This window comes from Crotalus tigris, unplaced genomic scaffold (assembly GCF_016545835.1).
Source record: "Crotalus tigris isolate CLP2741 ecotype Arizona unplaced genomic scaffold, ASM1654583v1 scf7180000024115.3125172, whole genome shotgun sequence".
Classification (NCBI taxonomy): Eukaryota; Metazoa; Chordata; class Lepidosauria; order Squamata; family Viperidae; genus Crotalus; species Crotalus tigris.
Window position 1 is genome coordinate 1,433,687 of NW_024100392.1, and position 22,012 is coordinate 1,455,698.

At 34.1% G+C, this 22,012-nt stretch overlaps 1 protein-coding gene across 50 annotated transcripts in view; it reads right to left on the bottom strand.

Annotated features, from left to right (window-relative positions):
* LOC120298547 (ABI family member 3 binding protein) overlaps positions 1-10,004 on the bottom strand; it is a 147,284-nt gene extending 137,280 nt beyond the window's left edge. For 49 of the 50 annotated variants that reach the window (XM_039322344.1, XM_039322373.1, XM_039322360.1 and 46 more), the window contains exon 1: positions 9,818-10,003. In XM_039322344.1, the coding sequence (XP_039178278.1) occupies positions 9,818-9,896 (79 nt within the window). In that variant the 5' untranslated portion in view covers positions 9,897-10,003. Of the gene's footprint in view, positions 1-9,817 lie in introns of all 50 variants that reach the window. The other variant, XM_039322372.1, reaches the window with a different exon arrangement.
* Between the last annotated feature and the right edge of the window lie 12,008 nt (positions 10,005-22,012).

Genomic DNA, 22,012 nt, shown 5'->3' on the forward strand with positions numbered 1-22,012 from the left:
TATATTACATTTTGGCCTCATTATATTTCATTTTGGCGTCACAGCTACATTGCCCTTTTTGTCTTATTTAGAGAGTATTTTAAGTGGAATGCAAATAAGGACATAATCACATGTATCACTTACCCATCATCAGTATGGGTTACCCATGTCTTCCAGAGTGCAAGAACAGGTTGATATTACGCTATCATGAAGAAATGCTCTAAGAATAAGCAACCTCAAACTATCTGCCTGAATAACAATTTACTTCAAATAGTGTAATACTTTCTTAGTTTTGTGAACAAATGTGAATCTAACAGAAGATGTTTTAATAGTAGTCACTTGATAAAACGGCACAGTGTTTTTCAGAATGTCATGGTTCTAAGAAATGAAAATAACAACTACAGGATTTCAAGTCATGATATCACAAAAATGGGAAAGCAACTAAAGCTGTATACATCTGACTTATACTCTGATAATATAGCGGCAAATGGACGCTTGAAGTATTTACCCTTATGTCTTTGACATTATTTTTGGCAGCAGGTTCCTGTAAACATTGTATTTACAGAAATGTCACTAAGAGATCTAAAGAGTACTTCTATTTCAAGCTCATTCAGATGGAACTCAAACTGGGAACAGAGAAAGGCTGAGTTCTACCTTCTACCATTCAAGTTAAAAGAGCAATATTTTCCCTTTTGTGGTTGCTTAATTTCTAAAATATTTCTGCTGACCTTAGAAACTTGAGTTCCGGAACCTAATAGTATGAAATAGTACTTATATACCTATTTTTTATTAGTCTAATGTTATCTGGTTGGGGCATGTGTCGTACATCTTTCTGTATCTCTGGATAGAAAAAAATGTAGAATTGTAAAAATAATTCAAGAATTGTTCTAGAGAAGGAAAGGGCAAGAGCCTGCACTAAACAGTTTAACAGAGGCAAGTGTCATAGTTGATATGGTCATACTATTCTCATAGACACGTTTTAATTGGGAGTGGGGAGATTTAGAGAGCTATTTTTCCCACTAAGTTAAATATAAATTGGGCTTTATATGTTTCTTCCAATCTCAAAATTGTGGGAAAGAATCCTATCAAACCTTAGCAATACAGGTCAGATGATCCTCCAGCATAAAGTTCTTTGAGGACTCAGGAAGACGACAGCCTCTAGGTTGTTCATTTTTGTACTAGAAGAATACTTCCCATTTATGACCCTGATTTTATTCCACAGAAGGATAGGCTTTTTCAGTTCAACAGTAACTAGCAAAAATAACTTTTGTGGCTAAAATACAGGAAACAGGAAGCAGTACACAATGATCATATTATTCCATAAGCAAAGTCAATGGAGGGAAGATCACAAGTCATTTGGATAAATCTTCCACACCCCACAGAAGTCACCCCAAGTCATGTCTTGCTGCATTTGTGCCATACTATACCAGATCCTTATGCACGCTCCTCTGCCCTGCAGGAGCCACTTAAATGCCTGCCAGCCTGCTTGCAAACCACCTGAAACTTGCATCTTTCCCACTGAGTTTGGTTTTTGGAAACTGGCAGGAAGTTGTGAGGAAGTCATTGCTTAACAATCTGTGAACCTTGCTTAACAACAGCAATGGGAACTGTCAGTATTTCTGTCACTAAACAATGAAGTCATATGACATGTTTTATGATGGTATTACTTAGCAACAGAAATTCCAGTCCCAATTACTGTTGTTAATCAAGGACTACTTGTGTGTTTCTGGTCTTCTGTCATATGGTGTCTCTCAACATTTGTATAAATATGTGCAGCCAGCATATGCTCTGTATCGCATGACTTGCAGGGAAATAAAAAGGAATTTGCAGTGGATCATTCAGAAACTACCACCCAATTGCTGCTCTCTTTGGTATACAATATACTGGAATATTTTTGTTTCTGGAATTCTTTTCTCCATAGCATCAAGCCAGATATGGCCCATTTTTAAATTTGTTCTTTCTTCTGTCAGTTATTCCAATCATATAAAATTTAGTCTCATTCTGATTAGTTTTGGAAGAGATACCCTGCATGTGGAGACACAAAATCTCAAACTCCATTAGATAACTTTATATAAAATTAATATCTTTTATATAAAACGCTACTATTAAAAGAGCTATTTCCAGCACACACAGTGTATATACTTTAAAAAAAAACTCTGTTAGCTTTTGGTGATTTTTAAAGTTTGTTTTTACAAAACATTTGGACAACCTTACTTTACTTTACTATGAGCAGCCATTTGTGAACAATGCAGTGATATTATGATTACATTGCAACTTCAAAAAATTTAACTGTAACTGAAGAATTCCACACTAGCAGAGTGTAGAATTGCATGTTTGTACATATTTCGCAGAAGGAAATACTAAATAAACATGTGCAGATACATTAAGAAAAAAATGTTTTGAAGAAAAGTGTCAGGAAATAGAGGCCTCTCTTGTTCAATCCTATGTAAGAGAGATCACTCCTTTTTATCGTTGAAGTGCTCTCACTATTCCAAAGGTGCTTTTTCAAAAGGCAACTGGACTTTCTTTGTTTTTCTCCTTGAAAACATTTTGCTTCTCATCCAAGAAGCTTCTTCAGTGCTGACTGAATGAGAAATGAAATGTCTTCAAGGAAAAAAACAAAGAAAATCCAGTTGACTTTTGAAAAAGCACCTTTGGGATAACCATGACCTGGATGGCTGAGAATTTCCATAGACATTTGCTCTCACTAGACATTCAGTTCATTCCAAAACTGATCAGAATGAGACCAAATATGGTGGAATTCATTCAGTTGGAATCTCCCTTCCTACAACATCAATGCATTATTTTGTGTTCTGTACTCTGAACAAAAATACCCCCTTTTTTCTATGCAGCAAACTGTACTTTCAGGTATGTAAAGTGTACTAATATATTCTTCTTCAGTCTACATTTCTGGAGTTTCATTCCATTTTTCTTTTATAGGACTTGATAGTTCCTGAGCATCACTTATTGTCTTTTCGATTTATCCTTTTTTGTAGTTCCTAGAACTGGATACAGTACTCCAGGATGGATGACCTGATCAGAACAGAATCATATGGAATGATTATTTCTGTGATTTCGAAATTATACTTTTTAAAAATGAATCCTAAAATTGTATTTGTCTTTTTGCCCAAAATACTGTCAATTCATTCTCGGTTTGTAATCAACTACTCCATCAAGATCTATTCCACAAGTATGATTTCCAGGCAATTTTTCCCAATCAATTCCTATAATATTATCTTGAGAACGTACCCATCATTTTGAAGGAAAATATCAGGGACAAGCTTGAAATCCTGAATGTTAGTAATAGGAAACTAGAGTAATTTTGGAATAAAATAAAAGAATTTTTAAGCATGAATGTGAAAAGATCAAGAAACAGTAAAATTAGAAATCTGGATATCAGAACAAAGTAGAAATAGCCAAGATAGAACCTAAGGCCAAAAAGGACAAAGATCTCAGGAATATTTTTTTTTAAAATTCAGATGAGACTAGAGGCACCACTACAACATTGGTAAAGACAATGAAGAAGGAAACATGCATAGAAAAACAGGGAAAATCTTCCAAAGGATCTCCAAACTGAGATGGAAATTCTAGCCTTGAATTAGTATACTAATCATCATCAGTGAGCAAGAAATAATTGACTCAAAGAAGATTTTAAAGGTTGGAAAAGAATATTCTCTATAACAGAGATATCACATTGACTACAATAGAAATGTCCTATTCCAAGATACCTTAAAAATATTCCTTACTTGTAAGACCCTATAGACGGACCCTCTCACTCTCCTGGCCTTTCATAAAGTGGTCAAAACTATCTTTAATTTACATGTTAGCAACATAATCTTTATGAAGAACCAGCCCAAATTACATGGAAGTGCTTTGATTATGGAAGAGTCCAGAGGATTTCTAGCTAAGAAAACAAGCAAATGGATCGCAGAAAAAAATTGAATTCTCATTCAAGGCACTATGACCTGACTCATATTATCATATTTTGGATATATTATGCAATGGTCTAGCTTCCTTGAGAAATCTATGATAGGAAAGATGGAATGATAGAGAGACAAACAGCAGGAAGATGGATGGATTCAAAACAGTGACATACGTACTGTGGGAAGACTGAAGACCAAGCTGAGGACAGATCATCCTAGATCATCCTTCTATCTATGTGATTGCTAAAGATTAACTCTGACTAATGGCACATAATCAATCAATATAGAATATGACTTCACCAAATGTGCTATGTGCAAGTTTGATCATTATAAGCTTCCACTTCTTTATCCAAATCATACAGATTCAGCTATATCGTTAGTTTGTTCCTTGAGTATTTGGGAATATTCATTTCAATTAATATTTGCTTTCTGGAAAAAATCTACGCCTCCTTATTCACCCAATTGCTGCTCTCTTTGGTATACAATATACTGGAATATTTTTGTTTCTGGAATTCTTTTCTCCATAGCATCAAGCCAGATATGGCCCATTTTTAAATTTGTTCTTTCTTCTGTCAGTTATTCCAATCATATAAAATTTAGTCTCATTCTGATTAGTTTTGGAAGAGATACCCTGCATGTGGAGACACAAAATCTCAAACTCCATTAGATAACTTTACATAAAATTAATATCTTTTATATAAAACGCTACTATTAAAAGAGCTATTTCCAGCACACACAGTGTATATACTTTAAAAAAAAACTCTGTTAGCTTTTGGTGATTTCTAAAGTTTGTTTTTACAAAACATTTGGACAACCTTACTTTACTTTACTATGAGCAGCCATTTGTGAACAATGCAGTGATATTATGACTGCATACAAATCTAACTGTTTGTAACTGAAGAATTCCACACTAGCAGAGTGTAGAATTGCATGTTTGTACATATTTCGCAGAAGGAAATACTAAATAAACATGTGCAGATACATTAAGAAAAAAATGTTTTGAAGAAAAGTGTCAGGAAATAGAGGCCTCTCTTGTTCAATCCTATGACCCCACCAAGACAATGACCCCACCAAGACAATCAGCATTTGGTTTAATTCTCCTTTGCGGTTATTACTGACCTTATAGCTTCACTCTCATAATTTTCAAACATAATTTTTTATATTTCTTAATGTTTCCAATTGGCCAAGAACTATATTTTTATCTCAGTGAAATTATCGTGACATTCCTTTCAATTAGTGTATTGTTATAAACATTCTAAAAACTTGTATTTATGAATATAACTTCTTAGTTTGAAAAAATTCTCCCAAAGACTTTGGGAGAAAGTTACACCATGTCCTTATTAATGCTTCTTTCTTTGGATTATCTGAATTTCTGGCTCACTGATTTTATCATGATTAAATTATCTATGTGGTAGTTAAAAATAAACATAAATCCTTGCAATCAACATTAGTACTCCACATGTCCCACATGGTAAATGTTGCACCATTGCTAAAGGGGAATTCAGATTGCCATATCTAAAAGAAGAGATCATTTAGGCCATTTACTCCACTTCTGTCTTTGCATGACTGATTCCATACTAAAGCATTCATAACATAATCTAAAGCATCCATGACATACATTAGTTTCTATTAAAAAGCAAGCAAGTATACAAAAAATGTCAGCACTTACAAGAACAATTCCAATAAAAGTATGGAATTCAAACCCCAATGTAGATTAACTTTTTAAGTTCCTGCTTTAACAGCAGTACCTGGAAACTTGGTTGAACTCAAAGCTAAGCAGACAAAACCTGTAGGAAATCTCTGGGCAATAATTTAGACTGGAGGGAGTAAAGGGAGTATGATGGAGGAACAACATCCTGGAATAAAGCAATAGCAGACCAAGTTCCATTAATCTATACCCAGAAGCTAGGCTTCACTCAAAGAAGGTTGTTAATAAAATATATATTTGAAATAGCCTCTAGACAATATTTATATAATATTGTTCACATAATCCAGTGAAGAAACTAAATAAGATGTCTCCAGATTTCTTCAAATTATCGTGAATCCTTTTTTTGTTGTTGAATGAATGGTTAATGAAGTATAAACTGTTACTGACAATCACACAAATTACTAATGGACAGGAACACATACACCAAGTAGGCTTATTATTAATATTGTGTATTTTAGAACTATTGGATACTGCAATCTTTAATCTTTTTACAAAATAAGCATCTATGAACACTTGGGAATGATTTTTCATAATTATCCATAAGCACATTGTACAAGCAACATAATTGACAGACTGCAGGTGTCCTTATAGATTGTTCACTCTGCATGTACATAGAAATTCATGAACACTTGTTGGCTTCACTCCATCAAGCTTTTGTGATATAGGCTATACCCACAAAACTACATCAACAGGAGGGTAAAATCTGTCACTTTGGAGGTTTCTGTGGGGAAAGCACAGAGGTAAGTCAGATGCAGCAAGAGGAAAAGAAAAGGGCGAAAGAACCCTGTTCTGGCGAGTGATGATTGTTGCTGGAAAACGATGTTGTTTTTCTTTCCAAATGATAAAAAATGCTCATTATTAAAAAAAAATATTGCATTGTATTTGATATACTAAGATGTCTTTTGGTATTCTTAGCAACATATTCCCTAGGAACATTAGAATCAATAAAACTTCTGAATAGATGAGAACTGAATTGCGGTTTTGCTAAACTTGAGAAACACTTAAAAATGCCAACAATTAAAAAATGGAATAGTAAATGCATACCACAAACATTAGACAATGCAGCTCTGTTCCCATTTTAAATGTCTTGCAGATATGTACATCATCTAGCCACAATTACTTGTGCCCAGTCATTAATATTTCATGTGAAATGGAAATTAAAATAAATATTACTGACAGCTTTGTTATCCCTTGTCTGCAGCTATGTGGGCACGTCTATGTATACACTCCATTTCACATAGCAAGGAGCTTAATTTTAAAATATTTGCAGCTATTGCAGGATGTTTCTGGAATTACTTTTCTGCCAATGTTTATCTGAAATAAGTTTACATGTACAGCAATCATTTTCTAAAATATGTGAAGGACTGAGGCTAGGTAGGTAGTTACAGAAGCACCAGGCTCAGAGTACAGAGACCTGTTTCCTAACTCTTCTGGAATGTCCACATGACAGTCAACATTGTGTGGTTACACAGGTATTCCAAAGAATATTTGGAAAGAAGCCTATGGCCTTAAAAAGACCTGTTGACCTTTGTAAATGTGTCATGTTTTTAAACAATTAAAAAAATATATAACATCAAAAGTAAGGCAAGCCACTTTTGAATTTAATCTAAAATTCTAAAGTACATATAGTTAAATGGAGTAGATTTAGTTTGATCCACTCATTTGGGCAAATCGTGTTACATTTAGCTCTGTGTTTATTTTTGGTATATTCAAATTAGTATTTGATATATGCCTATTAAATTAGAGACCAGGATCTGGACAGGATCTTGCCACTTAAGAAACCATAATGTTTCAAAAGCAGAAATGGCAAGGTGTTTCAGATTAATGCACTTATCTTTAAAGTAAGGGTATAAGAAACTGTATTTACATACATCCAGTATAGATGTATCAAATATCTTACCTGTGGCATTGCAAGTAGTTCTCAACTTATAACCAGTCGTTTACTGCCACAAAATTCCAATAGACCTTCAGTACCTGCAGGGTACTTATAGCCTGGATTCGAAGTTCTGACGTCACCCATCCATGGTCACATGACTGCATTTCAGATGCTGAGCATCCAGGCTGTATTTATAGCCATGTACAGCATCTTGAAGTCACATAACTACATTTTTATGATGATTTTGCTGAAAACTGACATTTTTTCTGTTTTTTGGCAAAATTGCACCATAGCGAACTATTGATTTGTTTAATGACTGCCACATTCATTTAATGACCACCATATTCACTTAATTACTGCCACAAGAAAGTTGGGTCAGACATGTCATCGACCACTTTATGACCAAGATGGGCAGGCTTGCTTTTCTAGTCACATTTGTTCTTCAGGTGGTGATCTGATGTAACTATTCGGTCTCTTTCTACTGGTTCTTTAAGTATCAAACCAATTGTAAGTAAGTCCTACAGAAAATAGTATTTCTCTACCAATGTTTTCAAGCTGAATTTTCTTTTGAGTGAAATGTGATATGAAATATGTGATATTGGTTTTCTATTACTACATTTCTTTTGGTACAAAAGCAGGATTTTTTTTTCTGTTCTTGGAACAAGGAATCCTTCCCTTTCCGTCCCTTCCCTTCCCATTTTCTGTACCAGGGAAAGGAAATCGACATTCATAACCTAATGTCAGGAATAAATTTCACCGAAATGGTTAAGTCTGCCCAAAAATAACTTTGGCAGCTCTTAGCATTATGAACTGAATTCAAAGCACTGCTGTTCATTGGAATCCTTGTACTATTTTGTGAAGACTGTGAACACAAATGCTATATTGGAGAAAGTAACTTTAGGGTGTTCTTTATTTTTTTAAAAAAAAATTAATAATGCAAGACTTAAAAGAAGCAAGTGTTATTAAATATTTAAAATAGCTAAAAACGTTTACAATTCCTTAAAATGTTATAATAAAATGGATAAATCTTTGGGATATCTTCAGATTGGCAATAGACGCCGTATATTAGAAAAAGCCTTACACTAGAGTTGTACACATTGGAAAACTGGAACATGTAAATGTTTATTTCTTTCCAAAATCAAGAATAATTTGAAAAATGAAAAATAATAATTAGTATTTTCAGCTGCCACTTAATTTGAGAAGGCATGAAAATAAAATGAAAATAAAACATAGACACAGAATTTTGTCAGAATTCTGCATGAAAAGATAGTTATGATTAAAAGTGGATAAGGAAGCTATATAGAATTTCCTACATGTTCTAATGAAAAGTACTATACCATTTAGCTCAAAAGGTAAGCACATTACTATATATCTATTTGATAAATGCATTACAATATGTATTTAATGAAGACTACATTTTATGGAAGAATATAAACTTTTCAAATTATAAATAAGAAAAACACATTATTTTATGATAAAAGATTACTATTTTTCTGACATGAAATATGTCATACACGCATAATCTAGGAACTTCTTTTCTAACTTTCCTTCATCCACTGAATAAAAAAATAAAATGTACTTAAGAGATTTCTAGACACACTTGGGACATCTGCAAAGCATACACTCTATTAAAAAGCATTTTGGCAAAGTCAGTAACAGAATGTGAGGTACATAGATTTAAAAAGTGCCAACGTATTAGACAATTTAATCTAGATTTATAAATATGCTGTTAACATTAGAGTACAAATTTTTTTCAATAAGAAGTTTAAAATGTCACAATAACATATATTGAAGAAAAATAAATTTAATTTTTTTCATAATTTCTTTCACATTATAGAAAATTGGGTCCAGTGCAGTACTCCTTAACGTTGCATTTTATAGGCACACAAGGATACATTTTAATGGAAACTAAAGACAAGTAATTGAGGAAAAATAGTATTGATGATAAACATTAAATCAAATCAGTTTTAAAGTGTTTACAGTGAAGTTGAAAGAACTGAAACCTGTTTACACACATATATCAGAGATCACATTACACACTACCATAAGAAATAAATGTTTAAAAAATAAACAAACTAGTTTTTCATCTGGTTGCAGTATTCCTTGTTTAGGACATGAAATCAAAAAGTATGTTTTATCCTTTCCCTTGTTTATGCAAAGAGTTTTAAATTACTCCATCTGTCTCGGTCTCTCTCATATGTGTTTTTGCAATTTTTACTATTTCATTTCTCCATTGCATTCTTAATCCTTTCATATTTTCTGAAAACAAGATTGTGTTATTTAAGGCTAAGCATTTCTTCCCTACAAAGTATGAGAACCATATCTACTTGCCTCTTGGCAATTTCCCAGCATTTCCAAGGATTTGTGCAAAATGTCCACAGAAAAGGAGAAAGACCAATCTTGATATCATACTTCCAAACAAAAAAAATCCACTGTTAAAGATGCTGAAGAGTGTCAAACAAGGTAATGCAGCTGCAATGAAGTGAACAGTTCTCTCTGTTACAGAGACAGCTAAACTTTGACAGTTTAGTTTACACTGTGGGAGGAGACAGGATGACATCACAGCAACTCTCTGGAAAGATAATTTAAATATAAATGGTATTACCAATCTCTTACTTGAAACACAGCACTTGGAGCTCTGATGTGAGATTCTTTCTATAAAATGTGTAGAAGTTTAATTATTTGCATGACCCTAAAAGTTTGCATAAATCCCAAGAACACATAATTTGAGTGAACTGAAATAGAAACAGTCTCTGAAACACATAAAAGATATTGAAAGCTTGAGCTAATAATTCTGTTAACAAGGTTAACTGAGAAATTGGCAGGAAGAATTGACTCTTTCCTCCAGTGACTGGACGTTGCTCTCCACTGTCATTTTTGTTTTTACGAGTTCTCCAGTGAAACGTTGATTTTTTTCTAACAAGTGTCAATGCAAGTGAAACCACAGATTTCTTTATATATTGATTGATAGAATAATGCAAAGATACACCCTTCCAGCCAAGGTGACATGCCAAGGAAACTGCCAATCAGGGGCTCTGATTCTGGACTGAACATTAAGAAATTGCTATGATCAAAGCTAAGGAAGGCTTTGAAATTCATAGTGGGATGTCTTTAACTAGCCTTATTTCTAGCTGGTTTAAACAGAGGAAATGCCGTAAATAGTTAAAGGCTGCAGTGTAGAAGAACCAAAAGTCAAATATGGTGTGATGCTAAAGATGTAAGAAAGATATAAGTGAACGACTTTATTATGAAGAGGAATCTACTTGTAGGTGAAAATTCACTCTACTTTGAGGACTCTTTGTCCCAAACACCCCTTTCAGAATCCTAACTAATATTGTCCATCCAGAAACACATGTCAAACAAAGAAAATTGTATGGGTTGCTGAGAGGGGAAAAATAGACCTTAAGCACAGGAAATAGACATCCTCAGAAATTAAGATAGTACATTTCCAAAAAAGAGGAAGAAACCAAAATCACTTAGATTTTTATTTATTTAGCAAACACTGTAGATCAAGAATCCTATTTGATGCCAATATAATTGCTTGTAGAGGAAGTTCCAAAGCCAATTTCAACAAATTTATGAAATGAATCTACATTTTATATGAATATTATATTTGAGCTCCCCTAAAGGTTTTACTATGTTATATCTGAAGAGTTGACAATCTAATTATATCATCAATTTCATATTACATTTATTTATCTTTATTTTCAACATATCCAAGATATTTTCTTTATTTATTCAGAATTCTAAAGTTTGCTGATTATGAGGTCTATCATCTTAGTTCCATTGATCCATGTAACTGAATTCCCTGCTCTGTATTCATAACAAATCCTATATTTTGCAATCCTTTGAGATTACATAAACACTAAATGGTATAAGACTTCTGTAACACATGCCTTGTTTATTGGATTTCTTAACTTTGCCATAAGTGTTTCACAGGAATGGTTTCTGGAAAATAGAAAAAGCAAAGAATGTTACATAACATATGCTATATGGAGGAGGTGAAACTTTGAAGAATTTATAATATAACCCACAATTTATTATTTGATCCTTTTATTTCAAGCAATTGTACCACATGATCTAGTTCTTTTTTAATTTAGTTGTAGAATTCATGGATTTATTATATCTCTAATACAGACATGTCAAACACAAGGCCCGGGGGCCAGATGCGGCCTGCGAAGTGGTTTCATGTGGCCCACGAAGCCATCCTGGAAACAGTGAGGGAACAGCCCCCTTTGCCTTGGCCCTGGCCCAGGCCAGCCGGAAGCCAATGTACAATTTTGTGGTGGCCATCTATGCTGAAACGTATTCAGTCTTAGCTCCATATGCCCCCCGCATGGCCTGAGAGGAACAGTGAGGCTCTTCCAGTGGACCATGCCTTGAAACCTGCCCTGGTCCCACCCCCTTCTAACAGAGACCCTCAGATCTATCTCACTCCTGTCCAGCCCCCACAGGCACCCTTGATGCGAACGATGTAGAGCTAGCCACACCCACCCAGTAGGCCACACCCACTCCATCCATGCCCACCCAGTAGGCCGCACCCATCCTGGCCACACCCACCCGGCCCTGAGGGCAACCACAATGCTGATGCAGCCCTCAATGAAATTGAGTTTGACACCCCTGCTCTAGTGAATCCTATTAGTGCTGAATATTAAAGAAGTCTGTTCCATAATACAACTGTGTATGATTCTATTAGACAAAGATATGGTTCCTGATCAAAGAGTAGTACAGTAAACATTCAGTGCTATATTGTTTCCAGTGGAGCAAACAACAACTTGTGTAGAAAAGAGTGTTTCATAAGTAAGAAGATACAAATGGACTTAAATTCTCTTCATTGTCAAAATGATTTTAATGTCCCACTGTTCTGCTATTATTACGGTAATTATTATACCCCATTGTTCTAAAAGGCATTAGTTAAAGTATTTACACCTCCAGTTCTTCATGAAAGGTTCCACAGCAGCTTATCACATAATAAAAGACTTGACACCCTTTATAGATACAATAGAAAAACAGGCTGGAAAGCAAAAGGAAAAGAAAATAACTTTGGCAACAATTCTTAATGATTTATGGAGCTGTAACAGCTATTTGGACTGCTATTATTACAGCTCAAGGAGTAACTGAACAGTTGCTATGTTGGTATCTCTCACAGAATAATTGTCAAAATGGTTTCTATGTGGAAGGAGAGATAGATAGATAGATAGATAGATAGATAGATAGATAGATAGATAGATAGATAGATAGATAGATAGATAGATAGATATTTCAGCCAAAATCCAAGAGCTTAAAATAATATATGGGGACAAAATGTCCAGGTAAGAATATGGAACAAAATAAAAACACCCATTAATATAACTTGCTTGGAGGGAGGGGAATACTGGTTAAGTACATTAACTGAAGAAGACAATAAATTTTAATTTTACAGTAGGTAAATCCCAGTTCAATCCAGTGGTTTTGACTGTATTGCAAAATTTAGTCACTTTCCTGGAAACTTCAATATGTAATAAAATGTGTACTTTTCTCTGTTGCTGCCAGTTTGAATATTCTGCAATTAAAGAGATCATCAATCCTACCTTCCAGGATTAATAGACTAGGTGAGTACCAGCAAGAATACCAGCAAGAGTGTCTAGATTTGCTAAATTAACAGAAGATATATAGCTTTGCCCTTTGGTGTGATAATACAGAAATTTAGAACATACAGTATATAGTGCTGTAAAACACTATGGAGCCGGTATATAAGTCTAAGTGCTATTGCTGTTGCTGTATATTTAGGGATATTGAAAGGGTGGTGATACAGTATATGAGATCAAGATAGAAGTGACATGAAATGTAGTTGTATCCACTTGCTATATAGGCTGAACTTATATAGATTTTGGAATATAAGACCAATTTGGTCTAGAGGTTAAGATACCAGGTTAGAAAGTGGAAGACTGTGAGTTCAAGTCTTGACTTAGCCATGAAAGCTAGTGGGAAACTTTGGATTAGTCACTCTGTGTCAGACTAACCCATCTCACAGATGGGTAGTTGTGGGGAAAATAGGAAGAAGATATGTTGGATATGTTCACCTCCTTGAGTTATTTAAAAATAATAATAAATGGATATATAAATAAATAAATAGGTTGTCAGTATATCAATGGCAGATTTTGTTTGGTTATTTCATGGAAAAGTACAGATTTCTAAGGCACAGAGACTCCAAAATTTTTTGAGTCTATATTTTAATTGTTATAACCATAGATGGGCTTTAACAAAAATACACCCTGCCTGTAATTGAAAAAGAAAACTGTAACTGAACCTGGAATCCAAGTATAGATTTTAGGAATCTGAATTGTACTGAGTCTACAGTAATGCAGAGACATCTTTGTACACATACTGTAACACTATGCACAGTAAAGGAAATAACTTAAGACTTTGGACTTAAATTGCAGCAGACACAATTAATTTCCATTTAATTTAAGTTAATTTACCTTTAATTTGCATAGCTTTGCCTGTAGCCTAAGATTAGAGGGCTGTAGTTTTCAAGAGATTGGACATGAATGCCAAGAGATGTGTAGGCCTTTGTCTGAAATGCTATTAATGATTCAGGTGCAAGCAAGCTTAAACCCTTGTAAAAATTATAGCCTTAGTTTTTATTTCAGTCTGGCAGAACAATGCAATGTGCAGACTTTGTCAACCCACCCACAATCCCACTTGTGAAACAGAGAATTGTGGTGTTTTTAAGTAGCATTATTACGTGAAGAAGGTGTTAATTGATAGAAAAAGCTGGCAGTTTTCATCATAACCTCTCTCAAAGAACTAGACTGATAGTTGCCTTCAAATCTATAAAGTTGGCATAGAAAGAATCCATGCACTACTATTGAACAACAGGGTTAGATGATGTCTAATTTCCAGGTTAGGATTTCTTTGATCATGCAATAAGTTTTTGGAAGAGATGTTTTGCATATAATTTATACTGAGCAATCTGAGTTAGCTAAGTTGGACTGTGAGTTCATCTTTTTTATATATATTGAAAGTAATATTTCAATTACTTCAATCTTTATAATTGCAAAAGTAGGTATATGTGGGTAAGTAAGAGATCCACCATCCAGGATTTGGTTTTGGGAACAATTTTTTTAAATGAATCAGATTTCTCCTGGAGATTTGCTGTATCCTTACTGATGAAGTAAGGCTAGTATTTTTTTTCACAACTAGAGACTAGAATTCAAAAGAGGGATATATAGACTCAGGTTCTTATAAAATAAAGTACAGAACTGTATATCCCAAAGTTTATTTGGTATTAAGCGATTTTCTTCAAGTTCAATCTCTGAAGAAGCAGAGGAAAAGGGCACCAGAGCAAAGAGTCTTTTTTTTTTTTTTTTGCTTGGATTGTCTTATTCAACAGCTGGCTCTACATCTTTTTTTTAAAGACCCATTATGCTCCTTTTTTCTATTAAAAAAAAGAATGTTTCCTGGGAATAGCAGGACTTTAAAGCTTTGTGTACTGATAACTAACACTTTAGCCTGGGACACATTCCTTGTCAAAGCTAGATTTGGAAGATATAATATGGAAATATGGTGAGAGCCAAAGAAGTAAATTTGAGACAGTTTTAAAATGAACTGATATTTTGATAAATATTTCCTTGCATATCTCATAGAAGCTTTTTTGTTGGAAAGCTTTGGGCATGGTTAAAAATTAGGAGCATGCATTTGCTGATTCATTAAAATTTTTGATATAGAGGAGTTTCTTGTGTAATCCATCTTCTTGGGCACTTCATGATGACTTGCCAATTTCCAAGGAATGATTTAATACGGGAAAGTGGTCACTATTAGCACTAGAGGCAATTACTGCAATCTTCATAGCTAGTTCTTGGGCAGTTAACATTTAATTGATTCTATTAGCATTTCTTCATTTCCAAAGTGTAGACTATCCTTTCTGTCACCTGAAATTTCCCTACCAACTTTTACTCCAACGTGTGAGTGGATAATGTCTTACATAGCTTATGAAGAGGCTTCCTAATCTTCTTGCCTATTACTTTATGGAATAAGAAACAGAAGACTCAGTTTATATGGCCACTTTCCCTGTTGTAACACTTAGAATGTGAAGCAGCATATTTCTCTTTCAGTGTGATTGAATTGCAGGCACGGGAGGAGCAGTGAAAAGCACGTTAAGAGAGAAGAATAGAGTAAACTTATAGTTCTAAAATTAGCTTAAGCTAATTTCAAGGAAATGATGAATCTCTTTATCGTCATTCTGTATCATTGATAGATATTTAATCCACAATTCCTCTCTTTCTCATTTTGGCACGAATCTCATACTTTAAAAAAAATTTCATGGAAAATGTGAGTCACTTTCCTCTTGTGTTTTTTTTACTTTTAATGTCATGATATATTATGAATAATGAAAAGAAATAAAATAGACATTTATCTGTGAGAGGGTCATATAACTTTGCAGATCTAGATCATACCTTCAGAGAAGGATTGGTAGACTGGTTGGTTGGTTTATTTTCTTCCACAATGAGAAAGTAACAGTGGCAGAAGTTGGGAATCAAATGACATGTCCACACAGTTTCCAGGACTCAAATCTGATTTAAAGGCTAAACTACAACAACAAAAATTACAAAAAAAAAAAAAAACATTTCAGGGGCCTTGTTCATATCACATAGTTGACCCAATGGCTCCTTTCAGAGTCATTTCCATATTTTCATGTGGCAATACTACAGGGACTGGGATAACTGGAATGGTTGATTAGCAGTCATGTTTATAATTTTTCTGTCAGAACAAAAATTAGAGGCTATCATTTGGGGAATTACAGAGATGCTATTATTGCTGTAGTTACAAACTGAATCAGTTTTGTGTAGTGATTAAAAGTACTAGGTTAGAAATTGTGAGACCATGAGTTCTAGCCACCCTCTTTCCCTTTGCAATTGTTTTTTATACCTAGTGTTGAAAGAGTGACTAATTAAAATCTCTATGCAGAAATCAAATACACTGTTTTGAGTTCCCTGACAGAAGGAAGATAGGATAGAAATGCAATAAATGAATTATATGTTAAAGATATGAATTGATGGATCAAGAAGCTGAAGCTCTAGTATTGTTTTTATCCATTATTTCAGTCCATGCAAAAGGACTGAAAAAATTATGCTGAATGTTAGAAAAACCTTTAGAAAAAAATAGAAAAAGTGGGGGTAAAACCTTGAGCAATTCAATAGAAAAGTGGTAGGTAGGCTTTTCTTAACAGATTCACTTAACAATCAGGTTACTAACTTATGAAGTGCAGTAATTCACAACAACTGTGGCAAGAAAGTTCATAAAATGGAGCAAAGCCCATTTAACAAATGTCTCACTTAATAACATAAATTTTGGGGTCAATTGTGGTCATAAGTCGAGGACTACCAGTACTTTAATTTGGATTCTTTCACTGAAAGCTGAATTGAATTCAATGTTCTACGTAGTCGTTTATAATACTAGTTCTGTGGTTCTGGATTTGCTTGGGGAAGGGACACACAATCTGGCACAGTTGATTCATACATAATAAAGAGAACGAAATAAGCAAAACTGTATAGTGACAACAATGAAGAGTAGGACAGTTTGAGGTGAAATTACATTCCAAGGTAGTAATATGAATAATGGCATTCTGTAAGGTCCTGAAAGTAGGTTTAAAACTGAGTTTCAAGAATTCATCTGATCTGATTTAACTAAAATCCAGCTTTTTGTACTAATAAAGCTGACATTCACTGTGAATTTTTGTATGTCTTTTCATAAGATCTTAATTTTTTATCACACACTTGGCCTAATGATCCCAATACTTTGGCTTTGTGGCAACTGCAGTTGTATGTAGTATTATTTCCATTATATTTATTTTTGGAATTGCCATTTATTTTGGTAAAGATAAAGATATTTTCCACATGTCTTCGTCTTTACATTTTTGGCTGCTTAGAAAGTTTCTTGCTTAGAAAATTCATTTAGTTTTTTTTTTTAACAAAAGGTTGCTCTTTCCAATAGCACAAACATGTAAAATGTTTTGTATAAAAGCACACAGTAATGATTTATGATAGTCTATTCTACATATTTCTTATCATAATCCTTATAAAATATTTAAGTTGTTCTTGCCTTACTTTTTGAAATACACTTATCCTTTTTGAGTCTATAACATAACTAAACAGTCTGAAATATGGATTCCTACAATTAGTAGGGAAAAAATGTTTATATCATTTTTTCCCTACATAGCAATGTTCTTGTGCTCCAAAACATATTTGTTGAATCTTGGCATTGTTATTCCAATTAAAAGTATCCAGTCTCTACTACTAGAGAATATGATGACATTCTGCTATAGTGAATCCCATTGGTTACAACATAATGTATACAACATTTCTTTTAATATGTCCTAAATGAAGTAAGGGGGGATTAGAATTTTTATTCAATTTATAGTCATAAAGATATATATTTAGAATTTGTTCTTGAGTTTCCTTCTACTTTTTAAATGATAGAAGACTAAGTTCATAAATATTGCATATCTAAAATAAATTCTTTCCAAATAATCTTTCAAATTGGTTGATAATAGATATTTTATCACTTCAATTTTCTACAGAACTAAAAGCTGAAAGACAAGAATTTAGGACTTTTGTGCACCAATAGATAGGTACTGTATATATCTATTGAATGCATTTTCAGATGAAAAACAAAAGACACAATTTTAATTTAAAATATTTGACATATATTGCTAACAATACTCAATATGTGCAAATGCTAAGTCCAAGATGACATTAAATCCTGGGATATATTTATACAATGCTCCCACAGAACATTTCATTGGCATCTCAGTATGACTTTTATCTGCTCCTGGGGATGGGAAATAAGTTTAATGCTGTGTTGTTACATTACTAGATAAGAAAATGTCAGAACACCAATGTACTCTCAAATCCCATTTTTAACTTCTTCGGATAACATGCATCCAGAGTTAGACTGAGTTGTCACTGAATTTATGTAAAGGAGATGTTGCAGATTCAGTATGAAGAAAGAGCACAATGCTGAGGAAAAGAACCATGTTATATTGCAGTTATTGTTGGCTACCTGCTTTACAAGAAGGAGGGATCTTGGACAACTATCTTATAGAAATAGAGAGATGCAAGGTGGGAAATCCTCAGGGTTCACTTGTTAGGGAAAATTGGTCTTTCAGGAGGGCAGTAGATCTGGAGAAATCTATTGTTAAAGGAGATGGAATGTCAACTAATAGAGAATGAAAGATTAGTTATAGGTTACAATTTTCTTATAAGTGCTATCCTTGAGTGAACTGTAAGCTGGGGAGAATGCTTCTATTCTTTAGTTTAGAAGAGATTGCAGGGAGACTTTGTCTGGATGCAAGAAGGGTCAGTTTGGGTCTGAGGGGATTAAGCAAAAGAGTTTTGATTCTGGTTGCATTTAAAAAACACTGAGGAAAAGGGTGCAAACTCCATCTTCTTTCCTAGGTTTATTTACTACATTACATAGAGCAGAGATCTCCAACCTTTTGGGCAACAGGGACCGGTTCCGTAGAGAGAGGTTTTTTCGTGGACTGGAGGGTGCGTGGTTTTGTGCGCTGCCTGCATCCTGTGGATTGGGCTTTGCTTGTTTGTATGGACCAGTTGGTGGCATGCCATGGCCTGGTACTGGTTCATGGATCAGGGGTTGGGGACCCCTGACGTAGAGGACCATGTTATGTTCAACATGGCATATGGAAGAGCCAGAGGTCCAGATCCCTTAATTAGAAATTAACTATAATTTCATCTTTGCATTTATTCTGTAGGAAGAGTGCATGTGTAATCCTAATTCAAAAAGTCCTAATTCTCCTTTGATACTGTTGTTTCTACTATAATTATTGCATTTAGTTAGAGAAAATATGTAAATAAGTCATGCAGTTTTCTCTTAAAAGATTAGGCTTCATGAGTTTGGGAGTAATAGAATAAATTGATTTTAGAGTTTGTTGGGGGAATGCTTTTCTACAGTGAAGTTTGAAATGTTGATTTGTAAAAAGGATTAATCAAGAAAAAAAGATATCTGGAGCTATGGAATAAAAAACAATATGTTTTGTCATTACTCAAGCCTGAAAAGGAAACCCTGAGTGTTACATCTGAAAATTGGGTGTGGTTCTTCCAGCTGAGCGAGCTAAATGAGTCACTTTTAATTTGTTTGGTTTATTTTTATATACATGTTGTTTGCCCACGCTCGCAAACTACTTTATTTATAACATATGCAAATGTATTTAAATAATAATTCATTTATTTGCCCCTATTCATCATGCAATTTACTTGACTATCACTAACAATTAAACCTTCTCCTTTTGGAATCAGGCAGTTGACACTGGCAAAGATATATGGTGTGTTGTATTTGTTGAGTTAACTGCACATACCCACTAGCCAGAATATCGTAGGATAAGTCCAGTGAAATAGGGAAGAATTTACTCATTCATAAGGTTTAAATTGGCAATGATTATCCTGTTGATAACATATGAGTAATGTGTGGTTATATTCTTGGCAAACAAAATGATATGAGGTGCTGACATGCTCCTATGACTGTTGTAGGAAATCTTAAACATATTGCACAAAATACAGTGCCAAAAGTTTTGACAGTCACTCATTAGCTGTAGCAAATTAAATACTATGCTGATGGGTACACAAGCAAAAAAAGTATCTGTCAGCCAATTATGATATTTCCAAGAAAGAGATTAGTGAGTTGTGTTCTTAACACTGATATCCTATATAAAATTAAATCTCATTATATGATCACAGTTTCTAGGCATTATAATTATGACATATTCACCTGTGAAGTCATTAGAAAGAAACATGTTTTTTTTTTTACATGAAAGAACATAATGTAACTTTTAGGAATTTGTCTTCATGAATAATATATTGCAGTACTATAAATAGTAAACATTAATCCTATGCTATAAATTGTGCATGTACTGTGTGTGTATGTGTGGATGAATTAATTTATGAAAGGAAATATTTTTTATTAAAATGATAAATTAGGCAATTAGCTATAAGGTTTTATTTACTTAATATTTACCATGTCTATTAACAATAGTAGTAATAGTATATAATACATCTACAAGTGAGCAAAAAAAAAAAGCAGTAACTGAATGGCAAAATAAAAACAAAAGCCTCTAACTCCTTTCTCTGCTGTTATATGATACAGTTTTACTCTACAAACCAATTTGGCTCATCTTTGTACCACTTTACCACTAGGGTCAAGCCAACAGATAATTACATTATAAGGAAGAGCTCCTTTCTGCAGTAAAGTGGATGTTCCTGCATGCTAGAAGGATTCTAGAAAGCATACAGTATGTGATCTTGATCTGAAGAAAAGCAGGATCTCCTCAATGAGTGTATAGCAATTCCAGTAGCCACAGAGAATTAAAGGACCCAAGGATGACCTTTCCAAACTAAAGACTGTGGATAGATATCCCTTAATTCTTTAGCTCTCCATTGCTTGTGATTGGATCTTGCTAAAATAATGGCAGGTGTAACAAACTGAAAGAAAAGTTTCCAGAGCCATGTGCTCCTTCTTTTGCTAGGCAGAAGAAAAGCATATGCTTCTCTGGAAACCCACCTGGTTTTTCTTTTAAAGGAATCTGGAAAATCTCTGTCTCTCTCTCTCTCTCTTTCTCTTTCTCTCTCTCTTTCTCTTTCTCTGAAATCATTCAGAACTGTAGAGAGCAACAGCTAATACTGATCCTGCTCTCTCATTTGCCAACCTTTCACATATACTGATCCTGAAGTGGGCAGAGGCCTAGAAGAGCCTTCCTTTTGTTGGACTTGCAATATAGCAGCATTTAAAAAAGGTATTTTCCCCTTCAGAGTCGTGTCTGTCTCAAGGGGTGGTGCTAATCTCCATTTCCTAGCCAAGGGAGCCAGTGTTGTCTGAAGACACTTCGTGGCCATGTGGCCAGCATGACTATACGCCAAGTTGTATGGAAAGCTGTTATCTTCCCACCAAAGAGGTAGCTATTTATATACTTCCATTTGCTGAACTCAATCCCTAGTTTTGGTGGTGAGTACAATTGAACCTCAGAAGATAACATTACTTTGCTAACTTTGGTTGATTTTAAAAACTAAATAGGATAATCTTGGTTGTATTTGGAGGAAAGACCACTAGGAAATTAAAAGCATGCAGTCTATACTGGTAACAATCATTTAAAAATCCTCTTCTAATGAAAGATCTGAGTAGTAATTCAGCAATAGTTTACCACATGTAATTCAAAATCATATTTATTGACATAGAAATTTCGTTTATACAGGAGGAGTGGGCACAACCATTAAAATCAACAGTGCCATATAAAGTTAAATTCACACGACCATTGAAGCACATTTTATTTCTGAACCTTAATGCCAATACTTCAATTGTGACCATAGTGATAATACATGTCGAATATCATTTTTAGTTGGAATAACTATAGCCACTTGGCTAAAAGAGACCACAGTGTACTGTATATTTTATTCCAGCATTAGATGAGGTAGAACTTTCTGTACTCAAAAGGGTGCTTCTTTTGGCTAATGGTTTGATTATTGCACCAAACTT